The sequence below is a fragment of the Dendropsophus ebraccatus genome, unplaced genomic scaffold, assembly GCF_027789765.1.
Source record: "Dendropsophus ebraccatus isolate aDenEbr1 unplaced genomic scaffold, aDenEbr1.pat pat_scaffold_918_ctg1, whole genome shotgun sequence".
NCBI classification, from domain to species: Eukaryota; Metazoa; Chordata; class Amphibia; order Anura; family Hylidae; genus Dendropsophus; species Dendropsophus ebraccatus.
In genome coordinates this window covers 1-24,125 of record NW_027210518.1, presented here as the reverse complement: position 1 = coordinate 24,125, position 24,125 = coordinate 1, and the positions used below count along the sequence as shown (strand labels likewise).

General features: G+C 49.5%; 1 protein-coding gene across 1 annotated transcript in view; it reads left to right on the top strand.

Moving 5' to 3' along the window:
- Positions 1–22,850, top strand: part of LOC138781069 (ankyrin repeat and SOCS box protein 2-like) — a 46,797-nt gene extending 23,947 nt beyond the window's left edge. Inside the window, 8 exon segments of the mRNA XM_069956759.1 lie at positions 15,997–16,163; positions 17,283–17,438; positions 17,538–17,783; positions 17,862–18,036; positions 19,207–19,765; positions 21,096–21,113; positions 21,115–21,250; positions 22,080–22,850. Of these exon segments, the coding sequence (XP_069812860.1) occupies positions 15,997–16,163; positions 17,283–17,438; positions 17,538–17,783; positions 17,862–18,036; positions 19,207–19,765; positions 21,096–21,113; positions 21,115–21,250; positions 22,080–22,246 (1,624 nt within the window). The 3' untranslated portion in view covers positions 22,247–22,850.
- The last annotated feature ends 1,275 nt before the right edge of the window (positions 22,851–24,125 follow it).

Sequence of the window (24,125 nt, the reverse complement as noted above, 5' to 3'; positions counted from 1 at the left end):
ATGGTTATATTGGAGCACACATGGTGGTGTTGGGAATGGTTATATTGGGGCACACATGGTGGTGTTGGGGATGGTTATATTAGGGCACACATGGTGGTGTTGGGGATGGTTATATTGGAGAACACATGGTGGTGTTGGGGATGGTTATATTGGAGCACACATGGTGGTGTTGGGGATGGTTATATTGGGGCACACATGGTGGTGATGGTATTGGGGATGGTTATATTGGGGCACACATGGTGGTGTTGGGATGGTTATATTGGAGAACACATTGTGGTGTTGGGGATGGTTATATTGGGGCACACATGGTGGTGTTGGGATGGTTATATTGGAGAACACATTGTGGTGTTGGGGATGGTTATATTGGGGCACACATGGTGGTGTTGGGATGGTTATATTGGAGAACACATTGTGGTGTTGGGGATGGTTATATTGGGGCACACATGGTGGTGTTGGGATGGTTATATTGGAGAACACATGGTGGTGTTGGGGATGGTTATATTGGAGCACACATGGTGGTGTTGGTATTGGGGATGGTTATATTGGGGCACACATGGTGGTGTTGGTGCTGGGGATGGTTATATTGGAGAACACATGGTGGTGTTGGGGACGGTTATATTGGAGCACACATGGTGGTGCTGGGGATGGTTATATTGGAGCACATGGTGGTGTTGGGGATGGTTATATTGGAGCACAAGTGGTGGTGTTGGGGATGGTTATATTGGAGCACACATGGTGGTGTTGGTATTGGGGATGGTTATATTGGGGCACACATGGTGGTGTTCGGGATGGTTATATTGGAGAACACATGGTGGTGTTGGGGATGGTAATATTGGAGCACACATGGTGGTGTTGGTATTGGGGATGGTTATATTGGGGCACACATGGTGGTGTTGGGATGGTTATATTGGAGAACACATGGTGGTGTTGGGGATGGTTATATTGGGGCACACATGGTGGTGATGGGGATGGTTATATTGGAGCACACATGGTGGTGTCGGTATTTGGGATGGTTATATTGGGGCACACATGGTGGGGATGGGGATGATTATATTGGAGCACACATGGTGGTGTTGGGGATGGTTATATTGGGGCACACATGGTGGTGATAGGGATGGGGAAGGTTATATTGGAGCACACATGGTGGTGATAGGGATTTTATATTGGAGCACACATGGTGGTGATGGGGATGGTTATATTGGAGCACACATGGTGGTGATGGGGATGGTTATATTGGGGCACACTTGGTGGTGATGGGGATGGTTATATTGGGGCACACTTGGTGGTGATGGGGATGGTTATATTGGAGCACATGGTGGTGCTGGGGATGGTTATATTGGAGCACACATAGTGGTGTTGGGGATGGTTGTATTGGAGCACACATGGTGGTGTTGGTATTAGGGATGGTTATATTGGGGCACACATGGTGGTGTTGGTGCTGGGGATGGTTATATTGGGGCACATATGGTGGTGTTAGGGATGGTTATATTGGAGCACACATGGTGGTGTTGGGGATGGTTATATTGGGGCACACATGGTGGTGATGGGGACGGTTATATTGGAGCACACATGTTGGTGCTGGGGATGGTTATATTGGGGCACACATGGTGGTGTTGGGGGTGGTTATATTGGCGCACACATGGTGGTGTTGGTATTGGGGATGGTTATATTGGGGCACACATGGTGGTGTTGGTTCTGGGGATGGTTATATTGGGGCACACATGGTGGTGTTGGGGATGGTTATATTGGAGCACATGGTGGTGTTGGGGATGGTTATATATGAGCACACATGGTGGTGTTGGGGATGGTTATATTAGGGCACACATGGTGGTGTTGGGGATGGTTATATTGGAGCACATGGTGGTGTTGGGGATGGTTATATTGGAGCACATGGTGGTGTTGGGGATGGTTATATTGGAGCACACATGGTGGTGATGGGGATGGTTATATTGGGGCACACATGGTGGTGTTGGGGATGGTTATATTGGAGCACACATGGTGGTGCTGGGGATGGTTATATATGAGCACACATGGTGGTGTTGGGGATGGTTATATTGGGGCACACATGGTGGTGATGGGTATGGTTATATTGGGGCACACATGGTGGTGATGGGGATGTTATATTGGGGCACACATGGTGGTGTTGGGGATGGTTATATTGGGGCACACATGGTGGTGTTGGGGATGGTTATATTGGGGCACACATGGTGGTGTTGGGGATGGTTATATTGGGGCACACATGGTGTTGGGGATGGTTATATTGGGGCACACATGGTGGTGTTGGTGCTGGGGATGGTTATATTGGAGCACACATGGTGGTGATGGGGATGGTTATATATGAGCACACATGGTGGTGTTGGGGACGGTTATATTGGAGCACACATGGTGGTGGTGGGGATGGTTATATTGGGGCACACATGGTGGTGTTGGGGATGGTTATATTGGGGCACACATGGTGGTGCTGGGGATGGTTATATTGGAGCACACATGGTGGTGTTGGGGATGGTTATATTGGGGCACACATGGTGGTGTTGGGGATGGTTATATTGGAGCACACATGGTGGTGTTGGTGCTGGAGAAGGTTATATTGGAGCACACATGGTGGTGTTGGGGATGGTTATATTGGAGCACACATGGTGGTGCTGGGGATGGTTATATTGGGGCACACATGGTGGTGTTGGGGATGGTTATATTGGAGCACATATGGTGGTGCTGGGGATGGTTATATTGGGGCACACATGGTGGTGTTGGGGATGGTTATATTGGGGCACACATGGTGATGTTGGGGATGGTTATATTGGAGCACACATGGTGGTGATGGGGATGGTTATATTGGGGCACACATGGTGGTGTTGGGGATGGTTATATTGGAGCACACATGGTGGTGCTGGGGATGGTTATATATGAGCACACATGGTGGTGTTGGGGATGGTTATATTGGGGCACACATGGTGGTGATGGGTATGGTTATATTGGGGCACACATGGTGGTGATGGGTTGTTATATTGGGGCACACATGGTGGTGTTGGGGATGGTTATATTGGGGCACACATGGTGGTGTTGGGGATGGTTATATTGGGGCACACATGGTGGTGTTGGGGATGGTTATATTGGGGCACACATGGTGTTGGGGATGGTTATATTGGGGCACACATGGTGGTGTTGGTGCTGGGGATGGTTATATTGGAGCACACATGGTGGTGATGGGGATGGTTATATATGAGCACACATGGTGGTGTTGGGGACGGTTATATTGGAGCACACATGGTGGGGATGGGGATGGTTATATTGGGGCACACATGGTGGTGTTGGGGATGGTTATATTGGGGCACACATGTTGGTGCTGGGGATGGTTATATTGGAGCACACATGGTGGTGTTGGGGATGGTTATATTGGGGCACACATGGTGGTGTTGGGGATGGTTATATTGGAGCACACATGGTGGTGTTGGTGCTGGAGAAGGTTATATTGGAGCACACATGGTGGTGTTGGGGATGGTTATATTGGAGCACACATGGTGGTGTTGGGGATGGTTATATTGGAGCACATATGGTGGTGCTGGGGATGGTTATATTGGGGCACACATGGTGGTGTTGGGGATGGTTATATTGGGGCACACATGGTGGTGTTGGGGATGGTTATATTGGAGCACACATGGTGGTGTTGGTATTGGGGATGGTTATATTGGAGCACACATGGTGGTGTTGGGGAAGGTTATATTGGGGCACACATGGTGGTGTTGGGGATGGTTATATTGGAGCACACATGGTGGTGTTGGGGATGGTTATATTGGAGCACACATGGTGGTGTTGGGACGGTTATATTGGGCACACATGTTGGTATTGGGGATGGTTATATTGGGGCACACATGGTGGTGTTGGGGATGGTTATATTGGAGCACACATGGTGGTGTTGGGGATGGTTATATTGGAGCACACATGGTGGTGCTGGGGATGGTTATATTGGGGCACACATGATGGTGTTGGGGATGGTTATATTGGGGCACACATGGTGGTTTTGGGACGTTTATATTGGGCACACATGTTGGTGCTGGGGATGGTGGTGTTGGGGATGTTTATATTGGGGCACACATGGTGGTGTTGGGGATGGTTATATTGGAGCACACATGGTGGTGTTGGTGCTGGGGATGGTTATATTGAAGCACACATGGTGGTGTTGGGGATGGTTATATTGGAGCACACATGGTGGTGCTGGGTCTGGTTATATTGGGGCACACATGGTGGTGTTGGGGATGGTTATATTGGGGCACACATGGTGGTGTTGGTGCTGGGGATGGTTATATTGGAGCACACATGGTGGTGTTGGGGATGGTTAAATTGGGGCACACATGGTGGTGTTGGGGATGGTTATATTGGAGCACACATGGTGGTGTTGGGGATGGTTATATTGGAGCACACATGGTGGTGTTGGTATTGGGGATAGTTATATTGGGGCACACATGGTGGTGTTGGGACGTTTATATTGGGCACACATGTTGGTGCTGGGGATGGTTATATTGGGGCACACATGGTGGTGTTGGGGATGGTTATATTGGGGCACACATGGTGGTGTTGGGGATGGTTATATTGGGGCACACATGGTGGTGTTGGTGCTGGGGATGGTTATATTGGAGCACACATGGTGGTGTTGGGGATGGTTATATTGGAGCACACATGGTGGTGTTGGTGCTGGGGATGGTTATATTGGAGCACACATGGTGGTATTGGGAATGGTTATATTGGAGCACATGGTGGTGTTGGGGATGGTTATATTGGAGCACACATGGTGGTGTTGGGGATGGTTATATTAGGGCACACATGGTGGTGTTGGGGATGGTTATATTGGAGCACATGGTGGTGTTGGGGATGGTTATATTGGAGCACACATGGTGGTGTTGGGAATGGTTATATTGGAGCACACATGGTGGTGTTGGGGATGGTAATATTGGAGAACACACAGTGGTGTTGGGGATGGTTATATTGGAGAACACATGGTGGTGTTGGGAATGGTTATATTGGAGCACATGGTGGTGTTGGGGATGGTTATATTGGAGCACACATGGTGGTGTTGGGAATGGTTATATTGGAGCACACATGGTGGTGTTGGGGATGGTAATATTGGAGAACACATGGTGGTGTTGGGGATGGTTATATTGGAGAACACATGGTGGTGTTGGGGATGGTTATATTGGAGCACACATGGTGGTGTTGGGGATGGTTATATTGGGGCACACATGGTGGTGTTGGTATTGGGGATGGTTATATTGGGGCACACATGGTGGTGTTGGGATGGTTATATTGGAGAACACATTGTGGTGTTGGGGATGGTTATATTGGGGCACACATGGTGGTGTTGGGATGGTTATATTGGAGAACACATTGTGGTGTTGGGGATGGTTATATTGGGGCACACATGGTGGTGTTGGGATGGTTATATTGGAGAACACATGGTGGTGTTGGGGATGGTTATATTGGAGCACACATGGTGGTGTTGGTATTGGGGATGGTTATATTGGGGCACACATGGTGGTGTTGGGGATGGTTATATTGGGGCCACATGGTGGTTTTGGGACGGTTATATTGGGCACACATGTTGGTGCTGGGGATGGTTATATTGGGGCACACATGGTGGTGTTGGGGATGGTTATATTGGAGCACACATGGTGGTGTTGGTGCTGGGGATGGTTATATTGAAGCACACATGGTGGTGTTGGGGATGGTTATATTGGAGCACACATGGTGGTGCTGGGGATGGTTATATTGGGGGCACACATGGTGGTGTTGGGGATGGTTATATTGGGGCACACATGGTGGTGTTGGGACGGTTATATTGGGCACACATGTTGGTGCTGGGGATGGTTATATTGGGGCACACATGGTGGTGTTGGGGATGGTTATATTGGAGCACACATGGTGGTGTTGGGGATGGTTATATTGGAGCACACATGGTGGTGTTGGTGCTGGGGATGGTTATATTGAAGCACACATGGTGGTGTTGGGGATGGTTATATTGGAGCACACATGGTGGTGCTGGGGATGGTTATACTGGGGCACACATGGTGGTGTTGGGGATGGTTATATTGGGGCACACATGGTGGTGTTGGGACGGTTATATTGGGCACACATGTTGGTGCTGGGGATGGTTATATTGGGGCACACATGGTGGTGTTGGGGATGGTTATATTGGGGCACACATGGTGGTGTTGGGGATTGTTATATTGGGGCACACATGGTGGTGTTGGTGCTGGGGATGGTTATATTGGAGCACACATGGTGGTGTTGGGGATGGTTATATTGGAGCACACATGGTGGTGTTGGGGATGGTTATATTGGAGCACATGGTGGTGTTGGGAATGGTTATATTGGAGCACATGGTGGTGTTGGGGATGGTTATATTGGAGCACACATGGTGGTGTTGGGAATGGTTATATTGGAGCACATGGTCGTGTTGGGGATGGTTATATTGGAGCACACATGGTGGTGTTGGGAATGGTTATATTGGGGCACACATGGTGGTGTTGGGGATGGTTATATTGGGGCACACATGGTGGTGTTGGGGATGGTTATATTGGAGAACACATGGTGGTGTTGGGGATGGTTATATTGGAGCACACATGGTGGTGTTGGGGATGGTTATATTGGGGCACACATGGTGGTGTTGGTATTGGGGATGGTTATATTGGGGCACACATGGTGGTGTTGGGATGGTTATATTGGAGAACACATTGTGGTGTTGGGGATGGTTATATTGGGGCACACATGGTGGTGTTGGGATGGTTATATTGGAGAACACATTGTGGTGTTGGGGATGGTTATATTGGGGCACACATGGTGGTGTTGGGATGGTTATATTGGAGAACACATTGTGGTGTTGGGGATGGTTATATTGGGGCACACATGGTGGTGTTGGGATGGTTATATTGGAGAACACATGGTGGTGTTGGGGATGGTTATATTGGAGCACACATGGTGGTGTTGGTATTGGGGATGGTTATATTGGGGCACACATGGTGGTGTTGGTGCTGGGGATGGTTATATTGGAGAACACATGGTGGTGTTGGGGACGGTTATATTGGAGCACACATGGTGGTGTTGGGGATGGTTATATTGGAGCACATGGTGGTGTTGGGGATGGTTATATTGGAGCACATGGTGGTGTTGGGGATGGTTATATTGGAGCACAAGTGGTGGTGTTGGGGATGGTTATATTGGAGCACACATGGTGGTGTTGGTATTGGGGATGGTTATATTGGGGCACACATGGTGGTGTTCGGGATGGTTATATTGGAGAACACATGGTGGTGTTGGGGATGGTAATATTGGAGCACACATGGTGGTGTTGGTATTGGGGATGGTTATATTGGGGCACACATGGTGGTGTTGGGATGGTTATATTGGAGAACACATGGTGGTGTTGGGGATGGTTATATTGGGGCACACATGGTGGTGTTGGGGATGGTTATATTGGGGCACACATGGTGGTGTTGGGGATGGTTATATTGGAGAACACATGGTGGTGTTGGGGATGGTTATATTGGAGCACACATGGTGGTGTCGGTATTTGGGATGGTTATATTGGGGCACACATGGTGGGGATGGGGATGATTATATTGGAGCACACATGGTGGTGTTGGGGATGGTTATATTGGGGCACACATGGTGGTGATAGGGATGGGGAAGGTTATATTGGAGCACACATGGTGGTGATAGGGATTTTTATATTGGAGCACACATGGTGGTGATGGGGATGGTTATATTGGAGCACACATGGTGGTGATGGGGATGGTTATATTGGGGCACACTTGGTGGTGATGGGGATGGTTATATTGGGGCACACTTGGTGGTGATGGGGATGGTTATATTGGAGCACATGGTGGTGCTGGGGATGGTTATATTGGAGCACACATAGTGGTGTTGGGGATGGTTGTATTGGAGCACACATGGTGGTGTTGGTATTAGGGATGGTTATATTGGGGCACACATGGTGGTGTTGGTGCTGGGGATGGTTATATTGGGGCACATATGGTGGTGTTAGGGATGGTTATATTGGAGCACACATGGTGGTGTTGGGGATGGTTATATTGGGGCACACATGGTGGTGATGGGGATGGGGACGGTTATATTGGAGCACACATGTTGGTGCTGGGGATGGTTATATTGGGGCACACATGGTGGTGTTGGGGGTGGTTATATTGGCGCACACATGGTGGTGTTGGTATTGGGGATGGTTATATTGGGGCACACATGGTGGTGTTGGTGCTGGGGATGGTTATATTGGGGCACACATGGTGGTGTTGGGGATGGTTATATTGGAGCACATGGTGGTGTTGGGGATGGTTATATATGAGCACACATGGTGGTGTTGGGGATGGTTATATTAGGGCACACATGGTGGTGTTGGGGATGGTTATATTGGAGCACATGGTGGTGTTGGGGATGGTTATATTGGAGCACATGGTGGTGTTGGGGATGGTTATATTGGAGCACACATGGTGGTGATGGGGATGGTTATATTGGGGCACACATGGTGGTGTTGGGGATGGTTATATTGGAGCACACATGGTGGTGTTGGGGATGGTTATATATGAGCACACATGGTGGTGTTGGGGATGGTTATATTGGGGCACACATGGTGGTGATGGGTATGGTTATATTGGGGCACACATGGTGGTGATGGGGATGTTATATTGGGGCACACATGGTGGTGTTGGGGATGGTTATATTGGGGCACACATGGTGGTGTTGGGGATGGTTATAATGGGGCACACATGGTGGTGTTGGGGATGGTTATATTGGGGCACACATGGTGTTGGGGATGGTTATATTGGGGCACACATGGTGGTGTTGGTGCTGGGGATGGTTATATTGGAGCACACATGGTGGTGATGGGGATGGTTATATATGAGCACACATGGTGGTGTTGGGGACGGTTATATTGGAGCACACATGGTGGGGATGGGGATGGTTATATTGGGGCACACATGGTGGTGTTGGGGATGGTTATATTGGGGCACACATGTTGGTGCTGGGGATGGTTATATTGGAGCACACATGGTGGTGTTGGGGATGGTTATATTGGGGCACACATGGTGGTGTTGGGGATGGTTATATTGGAGCACACATGGTGGTGTTGGTGCTGGAGAAGGTTATATTGGAGCACACATGGTGGTGTTGGGGATGGTTATATTGGAGCACACATGGTGGTGCTGGGGATGGTTATATTGGGGCACACATGGTGGTGTTGGGGATGGTTATATTGGAGCACACATGGTGGTGCTGGGGATGGTTATATTGGGGCACACATGGTGGTGTTGGGGATGGTTATATTGGGGCACACATGGTGGTGTTGGGGATGGTTATATTGGAGCACACATGGTGGTGTTGGTATTGGGGATGGTTATATTGGAGCACACATGGTGGTGTTGGGGATGGTTATATTGGAGCACACATAATGGTGTTAGGGATGGTTATATTGGAGCACACATGGTGGTGTTGGGACGGTTATATTGGGCACACATGTTGGTATTGGGGATGGTTATATTGGGGCACACATGGTGGTGTTGGGGATGGTTATATTGGAGCACACATGGTGGTGTTGGGGATGGTTATATTGGAGCACACATGGTGGTGCTGGGGATGGTTATATTGGGGCACACATGATGGTGTTGGGGATGGTTATATTGGGGCACACATGGTGGTTTTGGGACGTTTATATTGGGCACACATGTTGGTGCTGGGGATGGTGGTGTTGGGGATGGTTATATTGGGGCACACATGGTGGTGTTGGGGATGGTTATATTGGAGCACACATGGTGGTGTTGGTGCTGGGGATGGTTATATTGAAGCACACATGGTGGTGTTGGGGATGGTTATATTGGAGCACACATGGTGGTGCTGGGTCTGGTTATATTGGGGCACACATGGTGGTGTTGGGGATGGTTATACTGGGGCACACATGGTGGTGTTGGTGCTGGGGATGGTTATATTGGAGCACACATGGTGGTGTTGGGGATGGTTATATTGGGGCACACATGGTGGTGTTGGGGATGGTTATATTGGGGCACACATGGTGGTGTTGGGGATGGTTATATTGGAGCACACATGGTGGTGTTGGGGATGGTTATATTGGAGCACACATGGTGGTGTTGGTATTGGGGATAGTTATATTGGGGCACACATGGTGGTGTTGGGACGTTTATATTGGGCACACATGTTGGTGCTGGGGATGGTTATATTGGGGCACACATGGTGGTGTTGGGGATGGTTATATTGGGGCACACATGGTGGTGTTGGGGATGGTTATATTGGGGCACACATGGTGGTGTTGGTGCTGGGGATGGTTATATTGGAGCACACATGGTGGTGTTGGGGATGGTTATATTGGAGCACACATGGTGGTGTTGGTGCTGGGGATGGTTATATTGGAGCACACATGGTGGTATTGGGAATGGTTATATTGGAGCACATGGTGGTGTTGGGGATGGTTATATTGGAGCACACATGGTGGTGTTAGGAATGGTTATATTGGAGCACACATGGTGGTGCTGGGGATGGTTATATTGGGGCACACATGGTGGTGTTGGGGATGGTTATATTGGAGCACATATGGTGGTGCTGGGGATGGTTATATTGGGGCACACATGGTGGTGTTGGGGATGGTTATATTGGGGCACACATGGTGGTGTTGGGGATGGTTATATTGGAGCACACATGGTGGTGTTGGGGATGGTTATATTGGAGCACACATGGTGGTGTTGGGACGGTTATATTGGGCACACATGTTGGTATTGGGGATGGTTATATTGGGGCACACATGGTGGTGTTGGGGATGGTTATATTGGAGCACACATGGTGGTGTTGGGGATGGTTATATTGGAGCACACATGGTGGTGCTGGGGATGGTTATATTGGGGCACACATGGTGGTGTTGGGGATGGTTATATTGGGGCACACATGGTGGTTTTGGGACGTTTATATTGGGCACACATGTTGGTGCTGGGGATGGTGGTGTTGGGGATGGTTATATTGGGGCACACATGGTGGTGTTGGGGATGGTTATATTGGAGCACACATGGTGGTGTTGGTGCTGGGGATGGTTATATTGAAGCACACATGGTGGTGTTGGGGATGGTTATATTGGAGCACACATGGTGGTGCTGGGTCTGGTTATATTGGGGCACACATGGTGGTGTTGGGGATGGTTATATTGGGGCACACATGGTGGTGTTGGTGCTGGGGATGGTTATATTGGAGCACACATGGTGGTGTTGGCGATGGTTATATTGGGGCACACATGGTGGTGTTGGGGATGGTTATATTGGGGCACACATGGTGGTGTTGGGGATGGTTATATTGGAGCACACATGGTGGTGTTGGGGATGGTTATATTGGAGCACACATGGTGGTGTTGGTATTGGGGATGGTTATATTGGGGCACACATGGTGGTGTTGGGACGTTTATATTGGGCACACATGTTGGTGCTGGGGATGGTTATATTGGGGCACACATGGTGGTGTTGGGGATGGTTATATTGGGGCACACATGGTGGTGTTGGGGATGGTTATATTGGGGCACACATGGTGGTGTTGGTGCTGAGGATGGTTATATTGGAGCACACATGGTGGTGTTGGGGATGGTTATATTGGAGCACACATGGTGGTGTTGGTGCTGGGGATGGTTATATTGGAGCACACATGGTGGTATTGGGAATGGTTATATTGGAGCACATGGTGGTGTTGGGGATGGTTATATTGGAGCACACATGGTGGTGTTGGGAATGGTTATATTGGAGCACATGGTGGTGTTGGGGATAGTTATATTGGAGCACACATGGTGGTGTTGGGAATGGTTATATTGGAGCACACATGGTGGTGTTGGGGATGGTAATATTGGAGAACACACAGTGGTGTTGGGGATGGTTATATTGGAGAACACATGGTGGTGTTGGGAATGGTTATATTGGAGCACATGGTGGTGTTGGGGATGGTTATATTGGAGCACACATGGTGGTGTTGGGAATGGTTATATTGGAGCACACATGGTGGTGTTGGGGATGGTAATATTGGAGAACACATGGTGGTGTTGGGGATGGTTATATTGGAGAACACATGGTGGTGTTGGGGATGGTTATATTGGAGCACACATGGTGGTGTTGGGGATGGTTATATTGGGGCACACATGGTGGTGTTGGTATTGGGGATGGTTATATTGGGGCACACATGGTGGTGTTGGGATGGTTATATTGGAGAACACATTGTGGTGTTGGGGATGGTTATATTGGGGCACACATGGTGGTGTTGGGATGGTTATATTGGAGAACACATTGTGGTGTTGGGGATGGTTATATTGGGGCACACATGGTGGTGTTGGGATGGTTATATTGGAGAACACATTGTGGTGTTGGGGATGGTTATATTGGGGCACACATGGTGGTGTTGGGATGGTTATATTGGAGAACACATGGTGGTGTTGGGGATGGTTATATTGGAGAACACATGGTGGTGTTGGTATTGGGGATGGTTATATTGGGGCACACATGATGGTGTTGGTGCTGGGGATGGTTATATTGGAGAACACATGGTGGTGTTGGGGACGGTTATATTGGAGCACACATGGTGGTGTTGGGGATGGTTATATTGGAGCACATGGTGGTGTTGGGGATGGTTATATTGGAGCACATGGTGGTGTTGGGGATGGTTATATTGGGGCACACATGGTGGTGTTGGTATTGGGGATGGTTATATTGGGGCACACATGGTGGTGTTGGGGATGGTTATATTGGAGAACACATGGTGGTGTTGGGGATGGTAATATTGGAGCACACATGGTGGTGTTGGTATTGGGGATGGTTATATTGGGGCACACATGGTGGTGTTGGGATGGTTATATTGGAGAACACATGGTGGTGTTGGGGATGGTTATATTGGGGCACACATGGTGGTGATGGGGATGGTTATATTGGAGCACACATGGTGGTGTCGGTATTTGGGATGGTTATATTGGGGCACACATGGTGGGGATGGGGATGGTTATATTGGAGCACACATGGTGGTGTTGGGGATGGTTATATTGGGGCACACATGGTGGTGATAGGGATGGGGAAGGTTATATTGGAGCACACATGGTGGTGATAGGGATTTTTATATTGGAGCACACATGGTGGTGATGGGGATGGTTATATTGGAGCACACATGGTGGTGATGGGGATGGTTATATTAGGGCACACTTGGTGGTGATGGGGATGGTTATATTGGGGCACACTTGGTGGTGATGGGGATGGTTATATTGGGAGCACATGGTGGTGCTGGGGATGGTTATATTGGAGCACACATAGTGGTGTTGGGGATGGTTATATTGGGGCACACATGGTGGTGTTGGTATTAGGGATGGTTATATTGGGGCACACATGGTGGTGTTGGTGCTGGGGATGGTTATATTGGGGCACATATGGTGGTGTTGGGGATGGTTATATTGGAGCACACATGGTGGTGTTGGGGATGGTTATATTGGGGCACACATGGTGGTGATGGGGATGGGGACGGTTATATTGGAGCACACATGTTGGTGCTGGGGATGGTTATATTGGGGCACACATGGTGGTGTTGGGGGTGGTTATATTGGTGCACACATGGTGGTGTTGGTATTGGGGATGGTTATATTGGGGCACACATGGTGGTGTTGGTGCTGGGGATGGTTATATTGGGGCACACATGGTGGTGTTGGGGATGGTTATATTGGAGCACATGGTGGTGTTGGGGATGGTTATATATGAGCACACATGGTGGTGATGGGGATGGTTATATTGGGGCACACATGGTGGTATTGGGGATGGTTATATTGGAGCACACATGGTGGTGTTGGGGATGATTATATTAGGGCACACATGGTGGTGTTGGGGATGGTTATATTGGAGCACACATGGTGGTGTTGGGGATGGTTATATTGGAGCACACATGGTGGTGATGGGGATGGTTATATTGGGGCACACATGGTGGTGTTGGGGATGGTTATATTGGAGCACACATGGTGGTGCTGGGGATGGTTATATATGAGCACACATGGTGGTGTTGGGGATGGTTATATTGGGGCACACATGGTGGTGTTGGGGATAATATATTGGGGCACACATGGTGGTGTTGGGGATGGTTATATTGGGGCACACATGGTGGTGTTGGGGATGGTTATATTGGGGCACACATGGTGTTGGGGATGGTTATATTGGGGCACACATGGTGGTGTTGGTGCTGGGGATGGTTATATTGGAGCACACATGGTGGTGATGGGGATGGTTATATATGAGCACACATGGTGGTGTTGGGGATGGTTATATTGGGGCACACATGGTGGTGATGGGGATGGTTATATTGGGGTACACATGGTGGGGATGGGGATGGTTATATTGGGGCACACATGGTGGTGATGGGGATGGTTATATTGGAGCACACATGGTGGTGATGGGGATGGTTATTTTGGGGCACACATGGTGGTGATGGGGATGGTTATATTGGGGCACACATGGTGGTGTTGGGGATGGGGATGGTTATATTGGAGCACACATGGTGGTGATGGGGATGGTTATATTGGGGCACACATGGTGGTGATGGGGATGGTTATATTGGGGCACACATGGTGGTGTTGGTGCTGGGGATGGTTATATTGGGGCACACATGGTGGTGTTGGGGATGGGTTTATTGGAGCACACATGGTGGTGTTGGGGATGGTTATATTGGGGCATACATGGTGGTGATGGGGATGGTTATATTGGAGCACACATGGTGGGGATGGGGATGGTTATATTGGAGCACACTTGGTGGTGATGGGGATGGTTATATTGGAGCACACATGGTGGTGTTGGGGATGGTTATATTGGGGCACACATGGTGGTGCTGGGGATGGTTATATTGGGGCACACATGGTGCTGATGGGGATGGTTATATTGGGGCACACATGGTGGTAATGGGGATGGTTATATTGGGGCACACATGGTGGTGTTGGGGATGTGGATGGTTATATTGGGGCACACATTGTGGTGATGGGGATGGTTATATTAAGGCACACATGGTGGTGTTGGTGCTGGGGATGGTTATATTGGGGCACACATGGTGGTGTTGGGGACGGGTTTATTGGAGCACACATGGTGGTGTTGGGGATGGTTATATTGGGGCACACATGGTGGTGATGGGGATGGTTATATTGGAGCACACTTGGTGGTGATGGGGATGGTTATATTGGAGCACACATGGTGGTGTTGGGGATGGTTATATTGGGGCACACATGGTGGTGATGGGGATGGTTATATTGGGGCACACATGGTGGTGCTGGGGATGGTTATATTGGAGCACACATGGTGGTGATGGGGATGGTTATATTGGGGCACACATGGTGGTGATGGGGATGGTTATATTGGGGCACACATGGTGGTCATGGGGATGGTTATATTGGGGCACACATGGTGGTGTTGGGGATGGTTATATTGGTGCACACATGGTGGTGTTGGGGATGGTTATATTGGGGCACACATGGTGGTGTTGGGGATGGTTATATTGGGGCACACATGGTGGTGTTGGGGATGGTTATATTGGAGCACATGGTGGTGTTGGGGATGGTTATATTGGGGCACACATAATGGTGTTGGGGATGGTTATATTGGGGCACACATGGTGGTGTTGGGGATGGTTATATTGGGGCACACATGGTGGTGTTGGTGCTGGGGATGGTTATATTGGGGCACACATGGTGGTGATGGGGATGGTTATATTGGGGCATATATTTTTTTTCGGTCTCTATGGGGCAGATGTTGGGGGCTGGATGGAGTTACTATGGGGCAGATGTTGGAGTGAAGGGGTCACTTTGGGGCAGATGTTGGGGTTATTAGGTCACTATGGGGCAGATGTCAGGGTCTGGATGGGGTTATGGGATCACTATGGGGCTGTTGCCGGGGGCTGGAGGGGGCAGATTTTACTTCCTCTCATACAGACCCCTCTTTCCTCTCTCAGAGAACTGAACCCCATTGAGGAGATGATCAAAAAAGACGATGCGGCGGCGCTGAGTGACCTGATGAAATCGGGGAGGAGACTGTGCGAGGCCAATAAGGAGGGCTGGCTGCCGCTGCATGAGGCCGCCTACTACGGCTCCCTGCACTGCCTCCAGCTGCTAGTCAAAGGTTGGAAGCCTATATCTGGTATATTCTGTATGGCTGTCACCACATAGCTGCCTGTCATTGTATGGCTGCCTGTCACTGTGCGGCTGCTCCTTGTCACTGTGCGACTGCCCCCTGTCACTGTGCGGCTGCCCCCTGTCACTACATGGCTCCGTCACTGTGCGGCTGCCCCCTGTCACTACATGGCTCCGTCACTGTGCGGCTGCCCCCTGTCACTACATAGCTCTCTGTCACTGTGCGGCTGCCCCCAGTCCTCTACATAGCTCCCTGTCACTGTATACCTGCTGCCCCCCGTCACTGTATACCTGCTGCCCCCCGTCACTGTATACCTGCTGTCTCCCGTCACTGTATACCTGCTGCCCCCTGTCACTACATAGCTCCTTGTCACTGTGCGGCTGCCCCCTGTCACTACATAGCCCCCTGTCACTACATAGCTCCCTGTCACTGTGCGGCTGCCCCCCTGTCACTGTGCGGCTGCCCCCGTCACTACATAGCTCCCTGTCAGTGTGCGGCTGCCCCCCTGTCACTACATAGCTCCCTGTCAGTGTGCGGGCTGGCCCCCCTGTCACTACATAGCTCCCTGTCAGAGTTCATCTGCCTGTCATTGTGCGGCTGCTGCCCCCTGTCACTGTGTGGCTGCTGCCCCCTGTCACTGTATACCTGCCCCCTGTCAGTGTGTGGCTGCCCCCTGTCAGTGTGTGGCTGCCCCCTGTCAGTGTGTGGCTGCCCCCTGTCAATGTATACCTGCTGCCATCCTGTCACTGTATGGCTGCCCCCTGTCAGTGAGTGGCTGCTGCCTATCACTGTATACCTGCCTGTCACTGTATGGCTTCCGTCTGTCATTGTATACCTGCTGCCCCCTGTCACTGTATACCTGCTGCCTCCTGTCACTGTATACCTGCCTGTCACTGTGCGGGCTGCTGCCCCGTCACTGTGCGGCTACCGCCTCCTATCAGTGTGTGGCTGCCCCCTGTCACTGTATACCTGTCTGTCACTGTATACCTGCCTGTCAGTGTGTGGCTGCTGCCTATCACTGTATACCTGCCTGTCACTGTGCGGCTGCCCCCTGTCACTGTGTGGCTGCCCCCTGTAACGTGCAGTAATCCTGGCTCCTCTGTGCAGCCTATCCGGCTGCCATTGACCAGCGGACGTTGCAGGAGGAGACTGCGCTCTATCTCTCCACACTGAAGGGACATCTGGGCTGTATACAGTTCCTGCTGCAATCCGGAGCCGAACCCGACATTGTGAACAAGGCCCGAGAAACCCCGCTGTATAAAGGTAAGATACATATGGCTGCCAGCCCAGAGTTACACAGGCCTGGAGGGGGGTATCCCACATGACAGGCTTAGATACATTATAACTTCTATGTGTTTGCAGCGTGTGAGCGGAAGAACAATGAGGCGGTGAAGATGCTTGTGGAGTACCGGGCGGACGTCAACCACCGCTGTAACCAGGGCTGGACGGCGCTGCACGAGGCGGTGGCCCGGAACGCTCTGGACATCATTGATCTCTTGGTGAAGGGCGGAGCCAAGATTGAAGCCAAGAACTGTTACGGCATCTCGCCCTTATTTGTGGCAGCGCAGAGCGGCCAGCTGGAGGCGCTGCGCTACATTGTCAAATGCGGTAAGTGGCGAGGACAACCGCAATGGTGGGAGCTGTATGGATGAACAATCCCTTTAAGTGATGATTTCTTCCTCCCAGGAGCTGACATAAACACCCAGGCCAACGACAGCGCCACCGCCCTCTACGAAGCCTCCAAGAACGGCCACGACGACATTGTAGAGTTCCTTCTGTCCCAAGGAGCCGACGCCAACAAGCAAAATAAAGACGGCTTCTTACCCATCCACATCGCCTCCAAGAAGCGGGACAACGACAAGTGAGTCAGCCCCACCCCCTGACCCCTAACCTCTGCCCCTCTAAGAGTCAGCATGAGGGGAGGGAGATCACACTGACATCTGGCACTGGTGATGCGTACGCTGTCAGGTCTGATGTCATCGCTCAGGAATCTGCCCGACATGGGGGGTCCGCTATTAGTGACGGTATATATCCAGCCCCCACAAGACCAGAGAAGGAGGGAGGGGTATATGTAACATGGAGGGTCCGCCATCAGTGACATATAACGTATATGAGGAGAGGAGGGGTATATGTAACATGGAGGGTCCGCTATCAGTGACATATAACAGTATATGACCAGAGGAGGGAGGGGTATATGTAACATGGAGGGTCCGCCATTAGTGACATATAACAGTATATGACCAGAGGAGGGAGGGGTATATGTAACATGGAGGGTCCGCCATCAGTGACATATAACAGTATATGAGGAGAGGAGGGGAGGGGTATATGTAACATGGAGGGTCCGCCATCAGTGACATATAACGTATATGAGGAGGGGAGGGAGGGGTATATGTAACATGGAGGGTCCGCCATCAGTGACATAACAGTATATGACCAGAGGAGAGGAGGGAGGGGTATATGTAACATGGAGGGTCCGCCATCAGTGACATATAACAGTATATGACCAGAGGAGAGGAGGGAGGGGTATATGTAACATGGAGGGTCCGCCATCAGTGACATATAACAGTATATGACCAGAGGAGGGAGGGGTATATGTAACATGGAGGGTCCGCCATTAGTGACATATAACAGTATATGACCAGAGGAGGGAGGGGTATATGTAACATGGAGGGTCCGCCATCAGTGACATATAACGTATATGACCAGAGGAGGGAGGGGTATATGTAACATGGAGGGTCCGCCCTCAGTGACATATAACAGTATATGACCAGAGGAGGGAGGGGTATATGTAACATGGAGACAGTATAGAGGGTGAAGCCCACCCTGCAGCTTCCCCTGACCTGTACCTTATAACCAGGGATGTAAGGAAGAGGGGTCATATTACTGACTTATTATCTCAGTGATGTCATATTACTGACTTATTATCTCAGTGATGTCATATTACTGCATTATACATATATATATTTTTCTTATAATTTAGTATATATCTGGACACACCTCTGCTAATCCCCTTATATTCTGTATATTTTAGCATAGTCTCCATGCTGATCCCTGTGACCAGTCGTGTGCGGGTGAAGCGGAGCGGGATAAGCCCCTTACACATCGCCGCAGAGCGTAACAATGACGACATCTTGGAGGAGCTCATCAACGCCGGCTATGATGTGAACTTCAGCCTGTCCTTTGACCGGGCCCGGCTCTACGAGGACAGGCGCAGCACCGCACTTTACTTTTCTGTTATAAACAACAATATATATGCGACTAGATTGCTGCTGGAAGCCGGAGCCAACCCCAATATCGATATTATCAATCCGCTGCTGATCTCCATACGACATGGCTGTGTAACCACCATGAAGATGCTTCTGGATCATGGGGCAAATATAAACGCATATGTGGCCACTCATCCCACCTCCTTCCCGGCCACCATCATGTTCTCTATGAAGTGTCTCAGCCTGATGAAGTTTATCATGGATCAAGGCTGCGAGGCAGATTCCTGCTTTACTTGTCCATATGGAAGTGGCCCTCATCCCCCCATCCAGGATCAGAGACGAGATGATATACCCCAAGATCATAAACAGCCAAAAATTGTCCAGGTACAAACCACTCCACTTCCCTGTTATTACAAATTGTGGCTTAAAAGGAAATTTCAAGAAAAAATACTTGTGGATAGGGGACAATTGAGAGATCACAAGGGCTCCGACCTCCGAACCTCCCGCCAATTTCCTTATAGCTCCCCAGATTCTGTGTTATGACTAGACCACAGGTACGGCACCTGAACTGTGCCTCTATTCATTCCTATGGAGCTGCCGCAGAGGGAGGAGAACAAGGCTCTTCCAGCTTCCTCAACTCCTATACAGGAAAATAACTACTATAATACTGCCCCTATATACAGGGATATAACTACTATAATACTGCCCCTATATACAGGGATATAACTACTATAATACTGCCCCTATATACAGGGATACAACTACTATAATACTGCTCCTATATACAGGAATATAACTACTATAATACTGCCTCCTATATACAGGAATATACTAGTATAATACTGCCCCTATATACAGGAATATAACTACTATAATACTGCTCCTATATACAGGAATATACTATAATACTGCCCCTATATACAGGAATATAACTACTATAATACTGCTCCTATATACAGGGATATAACTACTATATACTGCTCCTATATACAGGGATATAACTACTATAATACTGCTCCCTATATACAGGAATATAACTACTATAATACTGCTCCTATATACAGGGATATACCTACTATAATACTGCTCCTATATACAGGGATATACTACTATAATACTGCCCCTATATACAGGGATATAACTACTATAATACTGCTCCTATATACAGGAATATAAACTACTATAATACTGCTCCTATATACAGGGATATACCTACTATAATACTGCTCCTATATACAAGGATATAACTACTATAATACTGCCCCTATATACAGGGATATACTACTATAATACTGCTCCCTATATACAGGGATATAACTACTATAATACTGCTCCTATATACAGGAATATAACTACTATAATACTGCTCCTATATACAGGGATATACCTACTATAATACTGCTCCTATATACAGGGATATAACTACTATAATACTGCCCCTATATACAGGGATATAACTACTATAATACTGCTCCCTATATACAGGGATATAACACTATAATACTGCCCCCTATATACAGGAATATAACTACTATAATACTGCTCCTATATACAGGGATATAACTACTATAATACTGCTCCTATATACAGGGATATACCTACTATAATACTGCCCCTATATACAGGAATATAACTATTATAATAGTGCACCCTAGCTTTCATGCTGTTGTAGTGTAACGGTACCTCTCAGTGATTTGTTTTTTCCTTCCCCTAGTTCTGTGAGATGGTTTCCCACCCCGGAGTTGAGTCGCTGGGCCGGCCCCATTATTGATGTGCTCCTGGATTATGTCGGGAACGTTCGCCTCTGTTCTCGATTAATGGAACATCTAGACAGCTACTCAGAATGGGATTGTATTAAGAGAAAAGCAGGTACTGCCCCTTCTAACCCCGTACATAAGATGACTCCAGCTGGAGCGGTGTGTTAGAACACTGAGCTGTGTCTGTGGGATTAGGGGTCACCCTTTGGATACCACACATAGAAGCCCATTTTCCCTGGTGGAGGGTGGGATACCACAGATAGGAGCCCATTGTCCCTGGTGGAGGGTGGGATACCACATATAGGAGCCCATTGTCCCTGGTGGGGGGTGGGATACCACAGATAGGAGTCTATTGTCCCTGGTGGAGGGTGGGATACCACATAGAGAAACCCATTGTCCCTGGTGGAGGGTGGAATACCACATATAGGAGCCCATTGTCCCTGGTGGGGGGTGGGATACCACATATAGGAGCCCATTGTCCCTGGTGGGGGGTGGGATACCACAGATAGGAGTCTATTGTCCCTGGTGGAGGGTGGGATACCACATAGAGAAACCCATTGTCCCTGGTGGAGGGTGGAATACCACATATAGGAGCCCATTGTCCCTGGTGGAGGGTGGGATACCACATATAGGAACCCATTGTCCCTGATGGGGGGGTGGGATATCACATATAGGAACCCATTGTCCCTGGTGGGGGGTGGGATACCACAGATAGGAGCCCATTGTCCCTGGTGGGAGGGTGGGATACCACATAGAGAAACCCATTGTCCCTGGTGGAGGGTGGGATACCACAGATAGGAGCCCATTGTCCCTGGTGGAGGGTGGGATACCACAGATAGGAGCCCATTGTCCCTGGTGGAGGGTGGGATACCACACACAGACATCCATTGTTACATGAGTCGACCCATTTCCTAAATGTTGCTCCTCTGTTCCTCCTCTAGAACCTCCCCGACCACTTACCCACCTGTGCCGTCTGAAGGTGCGGAGTTTGCTGGACAGAAATCGTCTGAATCTGCTGGACACGCTGCCTCTCCCAGGCCGACTCATCCGATACCTGAGTTACGATCACTCAGTGAGTGCTAGCTGCGGGACGAGAGGTGAGGAGTAAGGGAGAGCCGGCTGCAGAGTCCTGGCAAGCTTTGCCTGGTGTGTAGCTGACCGCTCCTCAGGGGTCGGCCTAAGAAGCCACACCCAACTGAAAGACAATGGCAAGTTACTGAACACGAGACAGATGGTGACCATGGAAGTGTACGGTGGAACCCGACTAACTGAGGGATTCACTCTGATGGACTCAGCCCTGGACGTCGCTGCTGTGTGAGGGTGGAGGAGTCACTCAGGACGCGCGCTTCCCACTCTGCTGTGTGAGGGTGGAGGGGTCACTCAGGACGCGCAGCTCCCACTCTGCTGTGTGAGGGTGGAGGGGTCACTCAGGACGCACGCTTCCCACTCTGCTGTGTGAGGGTGGAGGGGTCACTCAGGACGCGCGCTCCCCACTCTGCTGTGTGAGGGTGGAGGGGTCACTCAGGACGCACGCTTCCCACTCTGCTGTGTGAGGGTGGAGGGGTCACTCAGGACGCGCGCTCCTGGCTCTGCTGTGTGAGGGTGGAGGGGTCACTAAGGACGCGCGCTCCCAACTCTGTTGTGTGAGGGGTCACTCAGGACGCGCGCTCCTCCACTCTGCTGTGCCACCAGCCACACTCATACTCACACTACATTGTAGGCATTCGGTGAAGGCTTCATGTTCTGCATCTGCTGTCAGTTCTGATGGGGCAGTCTATTGCTCCCTGTTATCAGCCATTCCAGGCAGGAGAGAGGCTGACTATAGTGCTCTGGCCCTGTAAATGTAGATATATGTGTAATCTGGGACTCCGGTGTGGATTACATAACATTTATTATATTCAGAGTGTTACATTGCTGCAGGTACTGTATAGATGAGGGGGGATAGTCTTTATTAGTCAGATGGATGAATAGTTTAGGGTTATTACTGCCCCCTACTGGTGGTCATCATGCATGTCCCCCTCCTTCACAGAAACTAGGACAGGATGGGCTGAGACCGAGCTTCTTCACACCTCAAAGTGTTTTGTTGTTTCAAAAAACTTTTTTCATAGAGGCACATGATAGAGACATCAGAGATGTTACAGAGACACGATAGAAATGTCATAGAGAAATGTTACCATTATACAGACATAACGCTGGGAAGCTGTCTGTGTCACAAGTGCTGCAGCCTCCCCTGATGTCTATATATTACATGTTACCATTAGAATAGGGCATTACTCTGGGGGGGAAGCTGTCTGTGTTACCAGTGCTGCAGCCTCCCCTGATGTCCTATATAATACATGTTACCATTAGAATAGACATTACTCTGGGGGGGGGGGGGGGGGGGAAGCTGTCTGTGTCACTAGTGCTGAAGCCTCCCTTGATGTCTATATATTACATGTTACTATTAGAATAGACATTACACTGGAGGAAGCTGTCTGTGTCACTAGTGCTGCAGCCTCCCCTGATTTCTATATAATACATGTTACCATTAGAATAGACATTACTCTGGGGGGGGGGGGGGGGGGTGTGTGGGGGGGGGGAAGCGGTCTGTGTCACTAGTGCTGAAGCCTCCCCTGATGTCTATATATTACATGTTACTATTAGAATAGACATTACACTGGAGGAAGCTGTCTGTGGCACTAATGCTGCAGCCTCCCCTGATGTCTATATAATACATGTTTACCATCAGAATGGACATTACTCTGGGGGGGAAGCTGTCTGTATCACTAGTGCTGAAGCCTCATCGGATGTTTATATAATACATGTTACCATTAGAATAGACATTACACTGGAGGAAGCTGTATGTGTCGCTAGTGCTGCAGCCTCCCCAATGTCTATATATTACATGTTACCATTAGAATAGACATTAACCTGGGGGAGCTGTCTGTTGTCACTAGTACAGAGTGCTGCAGCCTCCCCTGATATCTTTATATTACATGTTACCATTA